The sequence below is a fragment of the Vombatus ursinus genome, unplaced genomic scaffold (genome assembly GCF_900497805.2).
Source record: "Vombatus ursinus unplaced genomic scaffold, bare-nosed wombat genome assembly UNPS02014786.1, whole genome shotgun sequence".
NCBI lineage: Eukaryota > Metazoa > Chordata > Mammalia > Diprotodontia > Vombatidae > Vombatus > Vombatus ursinus.
The window spans coordinates 21,729,043-21,750,603 of record NW_020954564.1 but is presented as its reverse complement, the minus strand read 5'-3'; the positions used below and the strand labels follow the sequence as shown (position 1 = coordinate 21,750,603).

The 21,561-nt window shown below is 37.5% G+C and overlaps 1 protein-coding gene across 3 annotated transcripts in view; it reads right to left on the bottom strand.

Annotated features, from left to right (window-relative positions):
• LOC114046897 (centrosomal protein of 89 kDa-like) overlaps nucleotides 1-21,561 on the bottom strand; it is a 160,838-nt gene that overhangs the window by 63,881 nt on the left and 75,396 nt on the right. For all 3 annotated transcript variants that reach the window (XM_027867510.1, XM_027867511.1, XM_027867512.1), the window contains exons 13-14: nucleotides 11,016-11,131; nucleotides 6,813-6,993 (exon numbers count right to left, since the gene is read on the bottom strand). In XM_027867510.1, coding sequence (XP_027723311.1) covers nucleotides 6,813-6,993; nucleotides 11,016-11,131 — 297 coding nt within the window. The remainder of the gene's footprint in view (nucleotides 1-6,812; nucleotides 6,994-11,015; nucleotides 11,132-21,561) is intronic.

Here is a 21,561-nt window from a genome sequence, read left to right as displayed (position 1 = left end):
ATATGCATTTAGCAACTATATAGATAGTAACATCATATTTTGCTTATAACAAATACATTTACATGTAAAAATTAAGAGGCTTTTATCAAAACAAAAAGTAAATCTAACTACTAAGTCAAGAGGCATCACAATTGACTGTATAAAAGAGAACCTTCCAGAACACTATATTTGGTTGACTTCCAATCTAACTAGAGAGCAAGTGCCAGACTTGCAGCCACTTGGGTTCTAACTCTGACTTCTGTGCTTCCTATACCTTTCACAGAAATGCCAGGGAGGGTGGCCTCAGTCAACAAGCATTTATTAGGCATTAATTAAGCATATGCTATGTATCAGGTATTCATCTAAGTACTGGAGATAAAAAAAAGTCATAAAATGTTCCTATTCTCAAGGAGAAGGGGAAACAACATGAAAACAGCTATATGCAAACAAATACATACAGAACAAACAAGATAATCAACAGGGGAAAGGCACTAGTATTAATGGGGATCAGTAACAGCTTCTTGTAGAATGTAGGATTTTAGCCGGAATTTGAAGAAAATCAGAGACACCAGGAGTCATAGATGAGGAGCAAGAGAATTTCCACGCATGGAAGGCAGAAAGTGGAAAATACCTGGAGTCCAGGTGTCTTGTTCAAGGAACAGCAAGGAGACCAGTGTCACTGGTTGGAAGAGTACACATAGGGGAGTAAGGCAAAAGACTAGAAAGTGCCAGGTTATGAACGGCTTTAAAAGGCAAACAGGATTTAATAGGATCAAATATTAGAGATCTTCTCTGCTTGACTGAATGGGAAGTGAGAAGGTGAGAACTGCACTTTAGGAAGGTCAACTTGGCAGGTAAGTGGAAGATGGACTGGAATGGGGAGAGACCTGAGGGAGATCATCCAAAAGACTCTCAGAGTAATCTAGAAGTGAGGTAATGAGGGCCTTTACTAGGGTGGTGGCAATGTAAGGAGAAAGGAGGTAAAACATCTAAGAGATGTGATTCAAGTAGGAAATGTTAGAACTCTGCAATAGAATGGATGGGGATAGCGGTGGTAAAAGTGAGGAACTGAGGATGACAGCAAATTCTCAACAGTAATAAGGATGTTTGGAAGAGGGGAGGGTTGTTGTTGGGTTTCTATTTTCTTTTGAGGGGGATGGAAGACAATGAGTTCAGTTTTGGACATGTTGAATTGAAGATATCTGAGACATCCAGTCTGAGATGTCCTATGAACAGCTGGACATGTGAGACTGGAGGTCAGGAGAGAGGATAGGGCTAGACAAATAATCTTTCCTTCCCCTCCCCCCTTCCACCCCTACCTATCACTAAAACCTGGTTCCTCTCCTCCCCTAGCTTTCCTGGCCACTCCTTCCAGTTCTAACTGGTTGAACCTTCACTCATTCCCCTTGGCTGACTGGCAAGGTGGGGAAGTTGGAATATTTTTTGCTCCCTACTGCCACTTCCAGGGTTTCCGTTACCTCCATCACTCAATAACCTTACCTCCTTTGAGGTCTATGCTATTCATATTTGATGCCTAATCAAACCTAGCAGCTTTTGTCCTCAACTGACTCACTTCTCATGAGTTACTGCTCCACTCTTCCTCACCCGCACAAAAAGATGGCCATATGCCTGATCGTGTCATCATCTACAAATGCAACACCTCCATATTCAATTACCCTGAAATTTCCTTATCTGATCATAATCCATTGACTTTCATCTCTCCCTCTGCCTTCCCTTACTAAACTCTGGTCTTCATCCACACCATAACTTCCGAAACTTCAACCCTTCACTTCTCTCTCGGGACATCTCCCCTGTACGAGCCTCTCTCTCCTCTTTACCCCATCTTGACCCCTTGATGAGCCAGTTCAACACTATATGGTCCTCTTCTCTTGAGTCCTGGCCCTCTTATCATATCACTGATAGCACCCTGCCAAGCCACCTTTGGATGTTTCCCACCATCTGTCCTTTACTCCTATACACATGCTGCTAAATGTAGGGAAAGAAAATCATGGAACCATTCTGAAGCCACTACAAATTTGTTATGTAACCTCACCTGGGGCCTCAGTGGTGCTAGGCAACCCTACACCTCCTTTATCAACTCGCTATCTAATTCTCCACAGTGGCTCTTCCAAATGTTTTCATCCTTTCCCAAACCTCTCAGAGTTCCTCCTCTTCTCACCCTTTCAGCTGAGAACCATGGCTCATATTTTACAGAAAAAATTGAGGCCATTCACTGTGATTTCCTTCTTCTTCCCTTTTTGTCATCTCCTGTCACTCCAAGGCCTTTTGCCACTATCTCCAACTTTGCCTGTCTCACACAAAGAGTTAACCTACTGCATAACAACACTCATCCCTTCACCTGCACAATCAATCCCATTCCATCCTGTCTCCCCCAGCAGACTGACTCATCATCCTCACTCTATCATTCATCTTCAATCTCTTATTGCATACTAGATGCTCCCTCCTGCCTACAAACATGCCCATGTCTTTCCTATTGTCAAAAAATCCTCACTTGATCCTTCTATTCCCACTAACTATTGCCCTATATCTCTTCTGCATTTTGTGACTAAACTCTTTGAAAAAGTCATCTATGATTTGTGCCTCTATATTCTCTCCTCTCTCTTCTTTACCCTTCAAGATCCAGTTTCCAACCTTTTCAGTCCACTGAAATTGCTCTCTCCAGAGTTATCAATGATCTCTTAGTTGGCAAATTCCATTCTTTTTTTTTTTTTCAGTCAAAGACAAGGTTTATTAGAACATCCATCATATCGGGCAGACTCTTAAGGAGTCTGAACATGGGTAAGCAGTGGCTAGATTTTAAGAATCCGAGCAGTGGCTAGATTTTAGGAATCTGAGCCATGGCTAGATTTTAAGAATCTCAACCCCAATCTCCATTCTTCTTGACCTCTCTACCACCTTTGACACTGTTAAATTGACCTCTCTTCCTTAACACTCTCTTTTCTCTAGGTTTTTGGGAAACCACTCTCTCTTGGTTCTCCTTCTACCTATTTGACCACTCTTTCTTTCTCTCTCTCCTTTGCTGGATCCTCACCCAGGTCATGCCATCTAATTATACGTGGCTCACAGGTTCTACACTGGACCCTTTTCTCTTCTCTCTCCATACTACTTCACTTGGTAATCTCATCAACCCCCATAGATTTAATTAGCATCTGAATGCTGATAATTCTCAAATCTATCTATTCAGCTAACCTCTCTGCTAACCTCCCATCTTGCATTCCAACTGCCTTTCTGACATCTTGAACTAGATATCCATGAGACATCTTAAACTCAACATTTCCAAAGCTCAACTCATTTTTTTTTGCCCTAAACCCTCCCTCTGTCCTAATTTTTCTATTACTGTAGAAGGCAACATCATCTTGCCATTCCCTCAGGCTTACAACCTAGGAGTCATCTTCAGCCCCTCACTATCTCTCAGTCTCATGCTGGATATCACTCATATCCAATTTGTTGCCAAAGCTAGTCAATTTCACCTTTGCAACACCTCTCGAATATGCCCCCTTCTCTCTTCTGTTACTGTTACCATCATGGTGCAGGCCAGCCCTCAACATACCATGCCTGAAATAGTCTCCTGCTGGATCCTCCTGTACTCCAATACATCCTCCATTCAGACATCAAAGTGATTTTATTAAAGTGAAAGTCTGATCATGTCACACCCCCTACTCATTAAACTTTAATGGCTCCCTATCACCAACAGGATCAAATATAAAATCTTGTTTGGTGTTCAAAGCCCTTCAGAACCTACCCCCACACACACTCACACACTGTTCCAGTCTTCTTACACCTTACACTCTACCATGTACTCTTCCATTCAACGACACTTGTTTCCTACTAAAATCTCATTTTCTGTGGGATTTCCCAACTACTAACAAGCATTTCCTATCTACTAACTCTAGCACCTCCCCTCTTTTAATTATTTTCTATTCTTCCTAAATATAGCTTATTTGTGCAAATGTATTGTTTGTTGTCTCCCAGACTGTCTGTTGTCTCTATTTGTATCTCCAGTGCTTAGCACAGTACTTGGCACACAGCAGACACTTAATAAATGTTTTTCTGACTGACTAAAATCCCTGAGAATCATCTTCATAGAGATGATAAATGATTCCATGGGATCTGATGAGATCACCAAGTGAAACAAGGACAGAGAAAGAAGAGAAGAAAGACCAGGACAGAGTCTTGGGATATATCCACTGCTGGTGGGCAAGACCTGGATGTGAAGGAGATTGAGGAGTAATCAGACAGGTAAAGGAAAACTAGGAAAAAGCAGTTATCATGAAAACCAAGAGAGAAGAGGGTGATCAACAGTGTCTAAGGCTGCAGATAGAACAAGGAGGATGAGGATTGTGAAAAGGTCATTAAATCTGGCAATTAAGAGATCATTAGTAACTTTGGAAAGAGAAGTTTTGGCTAAATGTTGAGGTTAGAAGCTAGAGCACAGTAAGAGGAAAGGAAGTAGAGGAACTGATTTGTAGATGGTCTTCTCCATGAGTTTATTAAAGAAAAAGGAGGAGAAATATGGGATGATAGCTAGCAGGGATAGACAGGTCAAGTGAGGAATTTTTGAGGATGAGGGAAACATGGATATGCTTATAGGCAGTAGGGAAGCGGCCAAAAGACAGAAGAGATTGAATTGAGAAGACGGGGATGATAGAGGAGGTAATTTGCTAGAGAAGACAGAATGGAATGGGATCATAGAGGGGTTTGCTTGGCAAGAAAGGTCACATATTCATTGAGACAGTGGTGAAACAGAAGATAGTATCAATAAGCATCAGAGAAATGTGAGATGGGGAGGAGGGGAAAAAGAGGGAGCTCTTGGTCAATGTCCACAATTTTTTTCAATGAAATTTGAGAAAACATTCTTAGCTGAGAGGGTAGAGAGAAGAGAAACCATGAGAAGTTTGAGGAAATAAGGAAAGGTTTGAAAAAACTGTTGTGGTGCGTGGGATACTGAATCAGTTGAGGAGATATAAAAGGATTGCCTTGCCAAAGTGAGAGCCCCGTTGAGGTTTTATGAATATAGTGACCCCAGTCAGCACAGTTTTGTGATTTTTTTTCCACCTTCATTCATCAGCATGTGAGTAGGAAGGATAGAGGTGGATAGTGGGAGTACCTGAAGGTTGAAGCTTGGCGGGGCAAGATCTTCAATAGATTAAGGGAGCAAGGGAATCAAGAGACATGGGCGGAGTTCACCAAGGGGCCAAGATGGAAAAGGGAGGAGAGTGTAGCTAGTGCATAGGGGATAGCCTGGGAGAGAGCTGAAGGGTAGAGGAACTGGAGGTCATGATAAGGTCAAAGGGCAGGGTAAATGTATAGATATGGAGTTATCTGTATATCTGTACTTTTATGACAGGATGTGTCTGTTTTTAAAACCAGTATTCTTCTAGTGACACTATGTGGCTGCAAAACATGGAACAACAAAGTCCTAAGCATTACAGCTGCTGGTCCCCTAAACAGAATAAAGAGATACATGAGGGTCATAAGTAGCCTGCAACATATTAACAATGAAAAATTAAATATAAGTAGCATAGCAGATATTATCAAAGAAATATGTGACCAGAAATGTAGGTGGGCCATTGATGTAATGAAATTGAAGGCTAAGCAACTGACAGCCACTGGTATTGATGCAATGTCAGGAGATCTAGAGGAAAGTCCCTGGAATGTGTGCTAGACACTGGACAAGAGTCACACAGATAAGAAGGCACAGATGAGTTACAATCTATACTGTTGGAGGTGTCTGAATTGATGAGATCACAGATTATTGAGGTACTGCAGTATTTTTCATTCTTATAGATATGGTTAATTTGAGTTAGAAAACAATACAATGTCTGGATTTAAAACTCTTCTTTTATGCTCTTTATTACCAATTGCCAGAGTAAAGGCAGGAATACTTAAGGAAATGTTAAAAAATACTTAAAGATGCCTGAAATGCCCATACTCTTTGACCTAGAGATTCTTCTACTAGGCTTATACCCCAAAGAGGCCCATTGTTAAGAAGAAAGTCCCCATTTATACCAAAATATGTATAGCAACACTTTTTGTGAGAGCAAAGAATTGGAAACAAAGTAGATGTCTTCTGACTGAGGAATGGCTAAACAAATTATAGTATATGAATTAATGGAACATTATGTGCTAGGAGAAATGATAACTATGATAAATACAGAGAAGCATGGAAAGATCCACATGAGCTGATACAGAATGAAGTAAAGAGAATCAAGAAAACAACGTACACAATGATGACATCAATATAAGAAAAAATTTTTTAAAAAGTTAATGTTGCAAAATTACAAAGATTACGCACAGCTCAAAACAAGAAATGTAAGAAGACGGCTCTATCACCTCAATTTGCAGAGGTGTTCAGTCTTTTTTCAATCCTGTCTGTTTATGACCTCATTAGGGGTTTTCTTTGCAAAGATACTGGAGTGGTTTATCATTTTCTTCTCCAGCTCATTTTACAGATGAGGGAACTGAGAAAAACAGGTTTAAGTGACTTGCCCAGGGTCACACAGCCAGTAAGTGTCTAAGGTCTGATTTGAACTCATGAAGATGAATCTTTCTGACTTCTGGTATGTCTCTCTATCCACTGTACCACCTAGCTGCCCTTTTGCAGAGGTGGGAGGCCCAAAACATTTTCAGACATTTATATTGATCTGTTAATGCTGATTTTTTTCTCCCTCTTTTGCTTTATAAATTATCTGTTACATGGGATGATCTCTATCAAGGAGAGAGGAGGATCAAGCATACTGGGGGAAACTATGGTAATGTGAAAAAAAATGACATCAAGAAAAACTTATTTTAGAATATGTAAAGAGCCCTACCTTTTGAGTTCATTCACAATTATGTCATGGACTTTTATCTCTATTTGGCTATCCAATTGTATTTTCAGGTTTTGACATTTAGAGCGTAAAATGTCCACCTGCTCCTTCTTCTCAGCTAGTGCCTTTTCTTGGCTCTTTACTTTACTTTCCAGAAGCATTTGCTGTTTAATCAGTTTGGAAACTTTAAAAAAGAGAAAAAATGGATAAAATTTAATGTGTTAGATTTAATACAACAGAATTAGACCTTGGATTTTAGATCAGCTAGTAACACTGACTTGAGCAGTCTCACATGAAGTTGCTTTTTTGCACATTTACACATAACAGTCTTTGAAAATGTGCAAATTTATAATGAATGAGTATACTCTTCAAAACTGTTGTATCTACATTCTGTGAACAGTTAATAAATAAATACCCACTATACACTGGATATGTTACAAGTCAAGTAACAAGACACAGCACACATCTTCAAAGAACAGACATTCCAAAAAAAACTAAAGGAAGATGTAAAATTAACATAAACAAGCACAGATATGTATGTTTGTATGTATGCATGCATGCATGTATGAATGCCAGGCTCATCCCTCCCTAATCTCAGTCCCATTCTACCCTACCCTTCCACTGTACCTCTGGAACTCCTACTGTTCATAAACTGTCCTTCATATTAGACATATAGCCACCACCCCGTGGAAATTACTTTGTATAATTACTTTTGTATTTAATTTTCTACGTACATGTTGTCCCCTACCTCTCCACAAAAATGTAAGCTTCTTGAGGGCAGGGACTGGTTTTGTTGTTGTGGTGGTTTTTTGGGGGGGGGGGCGGTGTCTTTGTATCTCAGCACCTAGCATAGTGCTTGGCACACAGTGGGTGCTTAATAAATGCTTACCTGCTACTCAGTTTGAAGGAGAGCAAAAAAAAGCAAAATGCAAGTTGAACAGTTCTGCTTTCTCTTCATTATAATTATGCCATCCATCCTGAACCTGGTCTTTCTTTGACGTTACCCAGCCCAGCACAAAAAACTTTTTACTGTCCTCAGTATTTATTATAATCTTCAGTTCATTCTAGACATAGTATTTTTATATTCTTACTGACCCTACTACATGTTTTTATACATTTTCAATTGTCAGTCTTTGCTTCCATCTTCCATATAATATATATCTTTCAATAAGCATTTATTAAGCAACTACTACAAGGCACTGTGACAGGTACTAGTCATACAAAGACAAAATGAAAGAGTTCTGCCTTCAAAGAACCTAGTGGGGAGAATCACTTTTAAAAATTTTAAAAAGTTGAATCAACAATGAATGACTTAGCTATTCTCAGAAATACAATGATCCAAGACAATTCCAAAGAACTCATGGTGAAATGACTATGAGAAATAACCAATGGTGTCTGAATGTAGATCAAAGCATGTTCTCACTTTATTTTTTGTGTTTTTTTTCTTTTGGTGTGTTTCTTCTTTCACAACATGACTAATACGGACATAAGTTTTACATGATTGCACATAACTTATATCAAATTGTTTACCATCTTAGGGAAAGGGGAGGGGAAGGAGAGAGGGAGAAAATTTGGAACTAAAATATTTTTTCAATGAATTTTAAAATTTGTCTTTACATGTAATTGAAAAAATAAAATACTATAAAAAAATCTGAGTTGAATGATGAAAAATTGTCCATCCATGCTGATTCCTTTAGACAATACTCCATAACCCTAATTCTATTTCTTCCCCATGGGAATCATTTGTTTGTTCCTTCAGAATTTTGTTCTTGGGTGCACATGAATCCTATTAATCCAACATTCCCTTCAAATCTACTCTTTCAAAATTTAGTGTATGTACCAAATTATGCTCAACTTTCCTCTCCACATCTACCATAAAGACTATGATAATGTAGCCAATTCCTCCCAGAGTTCTGACCATTTATAATTTCCTCCTAATTTGGTATAATCAAGTTAGGAATAGTTCCTTTCATCATCACCTCCTGAAGAATGACATTATTCTCAAAGCTAGTCAATAATCTCTCAGGTGTAATACCTTTTAGGAGAAGAGCCACAGCAGATAGCTAAATGAAGATATCCCCTATCATTACAGACACAAAGATTTAAAACTGGAAAGGACTTTAGATATCTAATCTAAACTCTCCATTTTATAAATAAAGTAATTAAAGGAAAAGAGAATTTGAGTGACTTGCTCAAGATCATAACACTATTAAGTGTTGGGGCTGGAATTTGAACCCAGATCCTTGAATTCCAAATCCAGTACGCAGTTACCCTTGTTCAAAAACTTGGGTGCCGTTCTCAGCTCTTCACTCTCCCTCATCCCGTATATACAGTTGCCAAATCTTGTCACTTCCACTTCCACATCTCTTGTACACACTGCCTTTTCTCTCCACACATATTCAGGTGCTTATCAACTCTAGTCTAAATTACTGACATAGCTGGAGTGCTGCTCTCTCTGCCTCAAGTCTCTTTCCATTCTTCCCATAGCCACCAAAGTGACTTTCCTAAAGCACAGTCACCTCCCTAGTTAATAAACTCCAGTGGTTTCACTATTACCTCTAGGATCAAATAAAGTGTGTGAAATGTAAAGCTCTTCACAACTCAGCCCCATCCTACCTGTCCAGACCTACATTAATCCCCTTCATACACTCTACAATCCATACAGACTGGGTTCCTTACTGTTCCTCACACATGACACTCCACACCCTGTCTCTGTGCCTTTGCCTGAGAAGCCCTTGCTCCTCACGTCTGCCTCTCGGGATTCCTGATCTCCTTCAAACTCTGCTCAAAAGGTTACCTTGTATATACTTTTTATGTTTTGTACACACACACACACACACACTCTCTCTCTCTCTCTCACACACACACTCACTCTGTTTCCTCTGTTATAATGCATGTTCCTTAAGGGCAGGGACTAATTCATTCTGTCATTATATCCCTAGTGTGTCTGGCAAATAAGTAGAATACTTGCTGACTGAGTTAAATCCTAAGTCTCAGAGATGCCTATAAGTTCAAATTTATCTCCTAGTGTTAAGATGACTAGTTTGTTATAAGATTTCTAGTTAATTCATTCTCTGTTATCTATGAAAAGAGATTTAAGGCCATTACTTTATTACTGCCTCTTTTCTTAGGCACTGTCTCCTATGATTTACTAGTGGATTTTCTACCACTAGTCTATGTCACATCTGCTCCTCTCTGATATCTGGCCTTAGCAGATGTATGTGGTAAGTTTTCTCTCTATTTTCAAGTCTCCTTCAAGTTCCAGGTTGTCCTTAATTAGATCTATAGTCTCCAGGTAATTTTACTCTTCTTGCCCTTATTAAATTTAATTCAGCTATCATTTATTAAATGGGAAATACATGCAAGGTACTGTGCTAGGTGCTAGGAATAGAAAGACAAAAAATGAAATAGTCCCTGATCTCAAGAAGCTCACATTTTACAGGGGATCACGACATGCAGAGATTTAAAGGTATAACAAGGCCAGTTGAGGAGGGAGAAACCAACAATAACTGGGGAGATGAGGAAAGGTTTAGTGTAGAAGGTGGTCCATTAGCAGAACTCCATAAGAATTCCAAGAAATGAAAATAGGGACAAAGTACATTTCTGATATAAGTGACAGCCTGGAAATGGAAATGTAAAGCCAAGTTCAAAGACAAGCTAATAGGTCAATTTAGCTGGAATGTTGAGTGCATGTAGGATATGTGCCTTAAATACCAAGATAAAGAATTTATATTTTATAAAAAGGCAATAGGGAATCACTGAAGATTTTTAAGGGAGTAATATAATTAGACATGATTTGGGAAGATTACTTTGAAAGCTGTGTGAAAGATGGTTTTTTGGGAGGAGGAGGGAAAAAGATTAGAGGCAGGCAAATATACTCTTCCTACTCTAATTAGGTGCATTTCTCCCCTGGTCAAGAACCTATTACATAGCCTTGAACCTACTTCAGTTAGGAACCAGCAGAATCAGGCTCTTCAGCAACATTCTTACTTTATCATTCATTCTTATCATTTGCAACTCAAAGAGATAAGTGAGAAAGTTCCATGGTTACAAAAAGAATCAAGACTCTCCTTTAGTAGTAGTACCTTTCAAGTGCAGTCATGGGAATCTCAAAGTCCAGAGAAGGTACAATAGGGATCATGTACAACTCACAGAAATGTGGCAAGGTCACAATTACTCCAAGAAAACACTAGAAAAACCTTTCACCTTCTTGATTGTGCTGTTGGTTGTTCTCTTTGGCTTTGGCTTGCTGAATCTCAAGCTGCTGCATCAAAATTTTATTTTCTTCTAACACGAGCTGGGCCTGAGTTTGTAGCTGACGCCTGTAGACATTTACAAGAAAAATATCTTAATTCCATTGCTCAAAAAATATAAAGATAACCAAGGTCTAAGAAAGAGGTGTCAAACACTCCCAAATGAGGCCCAAACCAGATTAAAATGTAACTCAGATATATATAACAAAATAAAAATGCAATAAAACATAGCTAATATTATTTTAAAATTGAGTCAATATGCAGCCCACAGGGATCCTTATGAACAGATTAGTGACCCCCATTTCTTTTTGAGTTTGATACCACTGGTCTAAGAGATAGCACTGAATGTATTCTGAGTAATGACTAGACATTTCAAATATAATTATAGTTTTACTAATTACTATTAAACCTGGTTAATGTGAACTATAGTGGATAAAGACCTGTAGTAAACTAAGAACAGCAGAATATATTTAAAATTTTTTTCAGTTCCTATTTTAAAGAGCAGAAAAGACTCCTTTATAATTAATAATATATACTCACCTGAAAACTTTTCATTTTAAGTCTTTAAAAATAATTTTTTAAAAGTTAAACAGGCTCTGATAATCTTATTTGCAGTATTAAAACCATTTCTTCATAGTACAAAATGAAATTTTACCTCAGCCCAGGGTGAATAATCACAAATACAAATTAGTACAGGCAGAATTAAAGAGACTCTGCTATAATGACACATTTATATAGTGATTTAAGGTTTGCAAAGTGCTTCCTTCACCACAACCCTGTGAGAGATGTAGTGCATGTAAGTATTTTCTTCATTTCAGAAACTAAGGATTTAAGAGGTTCATAATATGTTGTGTGTATATAGCACTTTGGATTTCACAACATGCCTCCATATCTGTTATCTCATTTGATCTTCATAGCATTATTGTAAATGAAAGGTGTTGCTAGATTCATTTCATAGCTGAGGAAATTAAGGCAGAGAAAGGCCAAGAAATTTGCTTTAGGTCATACAATTATTGGAAAAGTAGAAGCTGGCCTTACGCTCCACTCTAATATTCCTTTTACCAAATGACTTATATAAGTCAGATAATTTACATTTATATATATAAATGTGTTTATATAATATATATTTATATTAATAATATAACAAATTTATTTATTAAATATATGTATATTTAAATGCATTAGAACTAAACATTTCAAGTCAGAACTTTGTTAAAATTGTATTTACTTTATGGAATAGATAAAATGGGGAAAGAGGTCACTTTCAAAAGTTCATGTACCCTAATGAAAATAAAGTAATATGAAGACAAACCTCTATCACCAAAACAAAATACATTTAATTGAATTTTCCTTGTTTGATTTTTTTCAGTGTATAAATACACTTACAAAACTGTAATAAGTGGAAATCCTTAGGAGGATATCAAACTTAAGAGAAAACAATGCCACCCTGGTATGCTGGACAAAACACTTGGCTGGGAGTCAATTTGTCTTCTTTCCCTCAGTGGCTTAAGAAAGTTATTCCTAAACATTCTCCCTCTTTCTTACACAAACACACACACACACACAAGTTGCCACAGATGTTATGATATATTATGATCCAAGATAGTAGGAGGATTAATAAGAATATAGCTGGAAAAGATCCCAAATTCTTCAAACAATATTACGGCAACTATGGTTCACAGTAAAATATCCTATGGGAGAATTTTTTGGTATAATTATGTAAATGTTAACAAGGTCCTGAAGTCATTCAGATTATTCTAAAACATCAGCTCTTTTGGGAATTTGATCAAATGCTGTAAAAAAAAACAGATAACCCTTGTTCCTTGTTACTTAACTACTTAAGTAGTTAGTTAACTACTTATTTAACTACTTAAGGAGCTAAGGCTACTTAACTAATAGTGTGGGACAAGAATTCCAAAGATATGGATTCAATGAACCCTGTACAAGAGGAGTGAAAACCTCAATACAAATATATCACATATGGCACATAAAACAATATGATTAACAAATTCTGCTGTTCATATCAATTCTGGGTCTTGATTTACTAAAAAGATTTAAGCATTTTCATAATAATACAATGTGTAACATAACTATCAAAGACAGAAAGGGCACAAATGAACATCAGTTTGGTTCTGTATATTGTCTTACAATCTTTATAATGCCATTTTCCCCTTTAATCAGAAAAAATAATTTAAAAATGCAAAATATATAATATATAACATACTATGTAAATATGTATATATTTATAAGTTTATAAATATAAAACTATAACAAATAAAATTTTCTTATCAAAGCTGAGGATCGTATCCCAAAGAGATAAAAGGAAAAGGACCATATGCACAAAAATATTCATAGCAGCTGTTTTTATGATAGCAAAGAATTGAAAACTGAGAGGATGCTCATCAATTGGGGAATGGCTAAAAAAGTCATTATATATAAATGTTATAGAATTCTATTGTACTGGAAGAAATGATGAAGGAGATGATTTTAGGAAAACCTGTACGAACTGATGCAAAGTTAAGAACCAAGAAAACAAACTACAGACTAACAGAAATATTTTTAAATATAAATTTTGAAAGACTTACTCAAATTAAAATAATGACCAACCATAATTACAAAGGATTCATGATGAAATATGATATCTTCCTCCAGAGAGAGAGCGCGAGCTGATGGATTCAGAGTTACAGACTAAAACATTTATCTTTTCTTTCTTTTTTTTTTCTTCCTTTTTGGAACATGGCTAATGCAGAACTCTGTTTTGCATGATTATATATATTTGTAATTGAATTTTTTTCCTTGCCTTCTTATTGGGTGGGGAAAGGAGTAGAGGTAGGAAGAGAATTTGGAACTGAAAATAAAAGAATAAAAAAGTAATTGTGCATTAAAAGTTTTAAAATTAAAAAATATTCAAGAAAATATTCTTTAGAATATGTAAGTTAAAAAGTTATTTCAAGTACCACATTGTGCCTTTTTAATTCATGCTTTTCTGGCTTTTTTCCCTCTTAAATCTTTTTCAAATTTATCAAGAATGGCTCATGTGAGCAATAAGATGGAAGAGTAGAATTTTCTCTGATCCCCACAACCTCTCCAATCTCTCCAAAAGAGGAATGATGTAACAAAGATAAAGCAATTTCAGCTGTCTCCACTTGTCAAGAACGCCCAGAACTCAAAAAAAAGGTTTTAAAAATGAACCCCATACCCATTAACGCTCACTAAACCTGAGCCCATTCAGCATCCCCTCTTCCATGACCCCTGCTATCATTAGTAAGGCTGCACCAGCAGACTGAAGGACATGACACAGACTTACAACAAAACCCATTCCCATACTTCAGTCCAATCTCCCAAGGTCTAGGATATGGAAATCTGCCTTGGCTATGACAGATAGATAGCCAATGCTTGGCTAGAGTCCCCTTTTTTTTTAAAATTCTCATTTTTGGGGTATTTATTTAGTATTTAATTTTTCCCCAGTTACATGTCAAAACAATTTTTAACATTTGTTTTTAAAACTTTGAGTTCCAAATTCTCTCCTCCCTCTCTTTCCACTTCACCCCCATTGAGAAAGCAAGTAATTCCATATAGGTTATATATGTGTAGTCATGCAAAACATATCCATAATACTCACATTGTGAAAGAAAACAGACAAAAAAAAATCTCAAGAAAAATAAAGAAAGTTAAAAAAAAACAAAACTATGCTTCAATCTGTATTCAGACACCATTAGTTCTTTCTCTGGGGATGGATAGTATTTTTCATCCTAAGTCCTTCAGAGTTGTCTTGGCTTGTTGTACTGTGAGAATAGCTAAGTTATTCATGGCTGATCATCTTACAATATTGCTGTTACTTTGTACCCAGTACATTTCACTTTGCATCAACCCATGCAATCTTTCCAGGTTTTTCTGAAAGCATCCTGTCATCATTTCTTAGAGTACAATAGTATTCCATCATAATTACATACCACAACTTGTTCAGCCATTCCCCAATTGATGGGCATCCCCTCAATTTCTAATTCTTTGCCCCCAGAAAAGAGCTGCTATAAATATTTTTGTACATATAGGTCCTTTTCCTTTTTGCTTTTTATCTCTTTTGGGATACAGTAGTGGTATTGCTAGGTCAAAGGGCATACACGGTTTTATAGCCCTTTGGGCATAGCTCCAAATTGCTCTACAGAATGGTTGTTGAATCAGTTCACAACTCTGACAACAGTACATTAATGTCCCTTTTTTCCCACATCTCCTCCAACATTTGTCATTTACCTTTTCTTTCCTATTAGTCAAACTAATAGGTATGAGACAATACCTCAGAATTGTTTTAATTTGCATTTCTTCAATCAATAGTGAGTTAGAATATTTTTTCATATACCTATAGATAGCTTTAACTACTTCATCTGAAAACTGATTCTCTCTTTTGATCATTTATCAATTGGGGAATGACTCTTATTTTTATAAATTTGACACAGTTCTCTATATGTTAGAGAAATGAGGCCTTTATCAGAGAAACTTGCTTCAGAAATTTTTTTGCACGGTTACTACTGCTACCTATATTTCCCTCCATCCTATTCCCCATACCCCTGTTTATTCTATTCTCTCACCTTTCACCCAATCCCTCTTCAAAAGTGTTTTGCTTCTGACTACCCTTGCCCCAATCTGTTCTCCCTTCTATCACCCCTTCCCCTTCTCTTATCCTCCTCCCCTTCTACTTTGCTGTAGGGTAAGATAGATTTCTATACCCCATTCCCTGTCTATCCTATTCCCTCTTTGAGCCAATTCTTTTTTTTTTTAATTAATTAATTTATTTTTAGTTTTCAACATTCATTTCCACAAGATCAAGTTCCAAATTTTCTCCCCATATTGTCCCTCCCCCCACCCCAAAATAGTGTGCATTCTGAATACCCTTTCCCCTAATCTGCCCTCCCTTCTATCTCTCCCCCTCTTCTTTGAGCCAATTCTGATGAGTAAGGTTCACTTATTCCCCCTCACTTCCACCCTCTTCCCCTCCACTGTGAAAGCTTTTTCTTGCCTCTTTTATGTGAGATAATTTAGCCCATTCTACCTCTTTCTTTCTCCTCCCAGTACATTCCTGTCTCACACCTTAATTTTATTTCTTAGATACCATCCCTTTATATTCAACTCACACCTGTGCCCTCTGTCTATATATACTCCTTCTAACTACTCTAATAATGAGAAAGGTATTATGAGTTATAAATATCATCTTACCATGTAGGAATGTAAACAGTTTAACCTTATTAAGTCCCTTATGATTTCCCTTTCCTGTTTACCTTTTTATGCTTCTTTTGAGTCTTGTATTTGAAAGTCAAATTTTCTATTCAGTTCTGGTCTTTTCATCAAGAATGCTTGAAAGTCCTCTATCTCATTGAATGTCCATTTTTCTCCCTGAAGGATTATACTCAGTTTAGCTGGGCAGGTAATTCTTCATTGTAATCCTAGCTCCTTTACCCTCTGAAATATCGTATTCCAAACCCTTTAATGTAAAAGGTGTTAAATCTTGTGTTACCTGACTGTGGTTCCACAATACTCGAATTGCTCATTTCTGACTGCTTGCAATATTTTCTCCTTGACTTGGGAGCTCTGGAATTTAGCTATAACATTCCTGACAGTTTTCATTTTGGGATCTCGTTTGGGAGGTAATCAGTGGATTCTTTCCATTTCTATTATACCCTCTGGTTTTAGAATATCAGGGCAGTTTTCCCTGATAATTTCTTGAAAGATGGTATCTAGGCTTTTTTTTTTTTTTTTTTTTTTGGATCATGGCTTTTAGGTAGTCCAATAATTTTTAAATTATCTCTCTTGGATCTATTTTCCAGATCAGCTGTTTTTCCAATGAGATATTTCACACTGTCTTCTACTTTTTCATTCTTTTGGCTTTGCTTTATTGCTTCTTGGTTTCTTACGAAGTCATTAGTTTCCATTTGCTCCATTCTAATTTTTAAGGAATTATCTTCCTCAATGAGCTTTTGGATCTCCTTTTTCATAAGGCCAATTCTGCTTTTTAAGGCATTCTTCTTCTCATTGGCTTTTTAAATCTCTTTAACCATTTAGCCTACTCTGTTTTTCTTCAGTTTTTTGTTTTTTGTGTCTCCTTCACCAAACTGTTGACTCTTTTCTCATGATTTTTTTGCATCACTCTCATTTCTCTTCCCAACTTTTTCTCTACCTCTTTTACTTGATTTTCAAAATCCTTTTTGAGCTCCTCCATGGGACCAATTCATATTTTTCCTGGAGGCTTTGGACGTAGGAGCTTTGACTTTGTTATCTTCTTCTGAGTGTGTGTTTTGATCTTCCTTGTCACCATAACAACTTTCTATAGTCAGGTTTTTTTTTTCATTGTGTGCTCATTTTCCCAGCCTATTACTTGACTTTTAACTATTTGTTAAAATAGGGCTCTGCTTCTAGGGCGGAGGACATACTGTCCCAAGCTTCAGGGGTTTTGTACAACTGTTTTCAGAGATACTTTTAGGAACCTGTATGTTTTCAGTTCTTCCAAGATGGTATGATCTAAGGAGAGATGTTTTCTACTCTCCTGGCCTGTGCTCTGGTCTGTGAGCAACCACAAACACTCTTTTCTGCCCTGGAATTGTGAGGGGGATTCCCTCTCCACTGCTGCCATAAGCTCTGTTATGCTAGTGCTCTTCTTCACCCTGGGACTGCTACCTAGGATTGGGACCTAGATCTGAGTGTGGGCAAAGCAATAGAGTCCTGCCTCAGTGTTAGCAAGCGACTCCTACAATCTTCTCCTGACCAGTTGTTTGACCCTCTTACTGTCTGTGGGCTGGTAGCTCCAGAAGCAGCCTCAGCTGCTGCCGCTTTCACATCACTACAGATTCAGTCACTCTCTAGGTCTGCTCCTGGCCTGCAGGGGTGTGATATGCTCGTACAGCCTGTGCTGGACTGCACTCCTCTCTTAGCCTGGTGCAACAGACCTCTCCTGTTGACCTTGTAAGTTGTCTTGGGATGGAAATTTGTTTCACTCCATCTTTTGATGGGTTCTGTTGCTCTAGAATTTGTCTGGAGCCATTTTTTAAAGGAGGATTTTGGAGGAGAGCTCAGGGGAATCCCTGCCTTTACTTTGCCATCTTGGCTCCACTCCTGGAGTCCTTTTGGAGCAAAAGGCTGCTGGGACCCACAACTCCAAAACTACCAGGGCAGCAAAGGTCCACAGTGCCAGTGCCAGTGCAAAGAACTAATGAACAATGAGAAACAAGACAGGGCACTAGGACAGAAAACTGTATGTGAGGGGAGCTATGCAGCATTCTACCAAACCTGAGGCAAAGAGCACTGCATCAAGCTAGGGCCAGTTCTGGCCACCCAAAAGTCACTTGGGGCAGAAACCTAGGCTGCTGAACCATGAATCACCTAGCATTAAAGAAGGCCAAGATGCTTTGAAATCCAGTTCTCAAGAAAACAACTATTAGAGAGGAGGGATTCAAAAAGTGAGAGCCAAGGGAAAATAAGAGAAAAGAAAAACTAAAATTACCAAACCTTCAGGAGGAAGAAAACTCAATAAATCAGTAAGAAAACACTAAAACAGAAAGCAAATATGACCTCCAGATCTAGTAAATGAGTTCAGGAATCTATGAATAAATACTACAAAACAAAGGAAAATGATCCAAAAATTGATAAGACAGAGGATTCTGTGGAATTTGAGGAGAATATGAAACCAAAACACGCTGTCCCTCAGTGGTTCAAAAGAGAAATAAGATTTAGGAGGGCAGAATTTATGTCCTGCACAACAAAAATAATGGACAGAGTAGTCAAACTGGAATCTACAAGAGCAAGCCTTGCCAGAGAAACAAAATGAGAACAATAGATTCAAAAGGTAAACACACAGAAGGAATGGACAAGCCAGAAAAAGGGAAGCAAAAAAACAATAAATTTAAAAGCTCACTATGCAAGCAAAACATATTAATCAGTAAGACAGAATGGACAGGAAAAAATCTAAGGATCACAAGTCTCTAAGAATGACACAATGGGCCAAAACAAAATCTTACCACCATAATGCATAAAGTACAAGCAAAGTATTGCCCAGAACTTCTGAACATAGAAAATACCAACTGAAAGTATTTACAGATCACCTCTAGAAAAATACACAAAGCTGCAAACTCAAAGACATATAGTGATTCAGTCTAAAAATTTAATTCAGAAACAAGTTCTATAAGTGATCAAGAGAACTCAAATACAAAGGAAAGGAAATTTGAATAACACAAAACTATTCTTTTTTTGTACTTTTTAAAAAATTTATTTTGATTTATCAACAATCACTTCCATAAGCTTTTGAGTTTTAAATTTTTCTCCCCCTCTCTCCCCAAGACAGCATGCAATCTGATATAGGCTATACATATATATCCCTATTAAACATATTTTCACATTAGTCATGTTGTAAGGAAGAATTAGAACCAATAGGAGGAACCACAAGAAAGAGGAAACAAAACAAAACAGAAGAAAAAAATAGAAAATAGTATGCTTCGATCTGTATTCAAACTCCATAGTACTTTCTTTGGATGTGGATAGCATTTTCCATCATGAGACCTTTGGAGATGTCTTAGATCCTTGCAATTGCTGAGAAGGAGTAAGTCTATCAAGGTTAGTCATCGCACAATGTGGGTGTTACTGCGTACAACTTTCTCCTGGTTCTGCTCACTTCACTTAGCATAAGTCCATACATGTCTTTCCAGGTCTTTCTGAAGTCTGCCTGTTCATCATTTCTTATAGCACAAAAGTATTCCATTACATTCATATACCACAACTTGATCAGCCATTCCCCAACTGATGGGCATTCTCTCAAGTTTCAATTCTTAGCCACCACGGACAGAGCTGCTATAAATATTTTTGTACATGTGAGTCCTTTTCCCATTTGTATGATCTCTTTAGGATACAGCCCTAGAAGTGCTATTGCTGGGTCAAAGGGTATGCCAATTTTTATAGCCCTTTGGGCATACAAAACTATTCTGTAACTACAAGAAAAAGGAAGACAGAGTAGAATAATGTATTCAAAAGAGTAATGGAGCTCTGGATGAGATATTCAATAATAATGAGGTATTTGAAATGTTTTTAGAAAGAAAACTAGAATTGAAGCAATTATTTTCTTCTCAAACATCCCAAACAACAGAAATTGAGGAGTGTATAAACACAGCTGGCAAGAATAGTAACAGCAAAAGGGGAACAACCAAGAGACCAGTAACGGACCTCTTTCTAACTGTACACAAGAAGCCAGCGGTGAAGGTAGAAATCTGGGAGAGATAACAGTGAAGAGACAGACAGGACACTATGGACAGAACCTGTCTGAACCCTGCCTACCAGAGAATCAGTTGTTGTTTTTTAACGGGATGATATTACAATATGGGAGGGTACATGAAAGAAGGGGAGTAGCACAGAGGGACAGAGAGGAGTAAGTTATGCACCAAGGTGAAATCAAGGGCTAGCAATGAGGGGAAGATGACATCTGCAGTCTCAGAAAGAGAAAAACTTACAGAGGAGTGGTTGAGGAGGAGATAAGAAGAATTAAAAAGTGAGGGGAAAGGAATGAGGTCTTACTTTTGGTGGTGGGAGAGGGTTCCATTAATGAATGATACAATGGGTCAGCAAAGGGAGATAGGGACCTTCCACTGTGAATGGCCTGAAGGATTTTGGTGCTTAAAAAGTCTATTTCTTTCATCAGGTGAGACTGGAATCCCTGGGGGCAAGTGGCACCTTGGGGAGTAGGTGAGTTTAGACTGAGGGAGGAGATTTTGAGGAAAATATGGACAAAAAAAGTAAACAGGGAAGGCTATAGATCTGCGAGAGCAGCATAATTAAGGATGTGGTGGGAGAAGGGCCCTATCATGGGACAGTATTCTCTCTGATATGTGGCAATAATTGGCATCGTTCTGGGAGTGAGGCACAATGGAAAAGGGAAATACATGGGACAAGCTCTACAAGGTAATGGCAGAAACTGCATAGAAAAAAATAGACACTTTGGAAGTTTTGATTACATGAGGAATGTGGAGAAACGAGAGAAACCATATAATTATAGGGGTCATGAATCAAAGAATGTGGGTCTAGAGCAGGCAGAAAGAGAAAATGGATAATGAAAAGAGTAAGAGAAATCCTTTTGCGGAAAGGGTGCCAAAAAAAGAAATTTAAAAAAATAAATGAAAAGAACTAGTTGAATGGGAAGAGAAGGAGGAATCTAATGCTAGAGTAGAAAAAAAGGGGTGGGGAAAGAATTACAAACCAGATAAAAGCAAGAGAGAAAACAAAACTAAAGAAAACAAAATAAGCAAAACCCCACAGGGAAAGGGTTAACAAATAAGAGAAAGCAATCAGGCGTGAAGGGGAAAAGATATAATGAGAATAGGATACCTTAAAACAAATATTAACATAATTGAAGGAAAATAATATTTTGTTTACAGCAGAAGAAAGAGAAAAAATAACTTCGAAAAAACCAAAATATTAGCGATGGACAAAGGAAAACATAAACCTAATTCTTATAATTTTAAATGGGAATG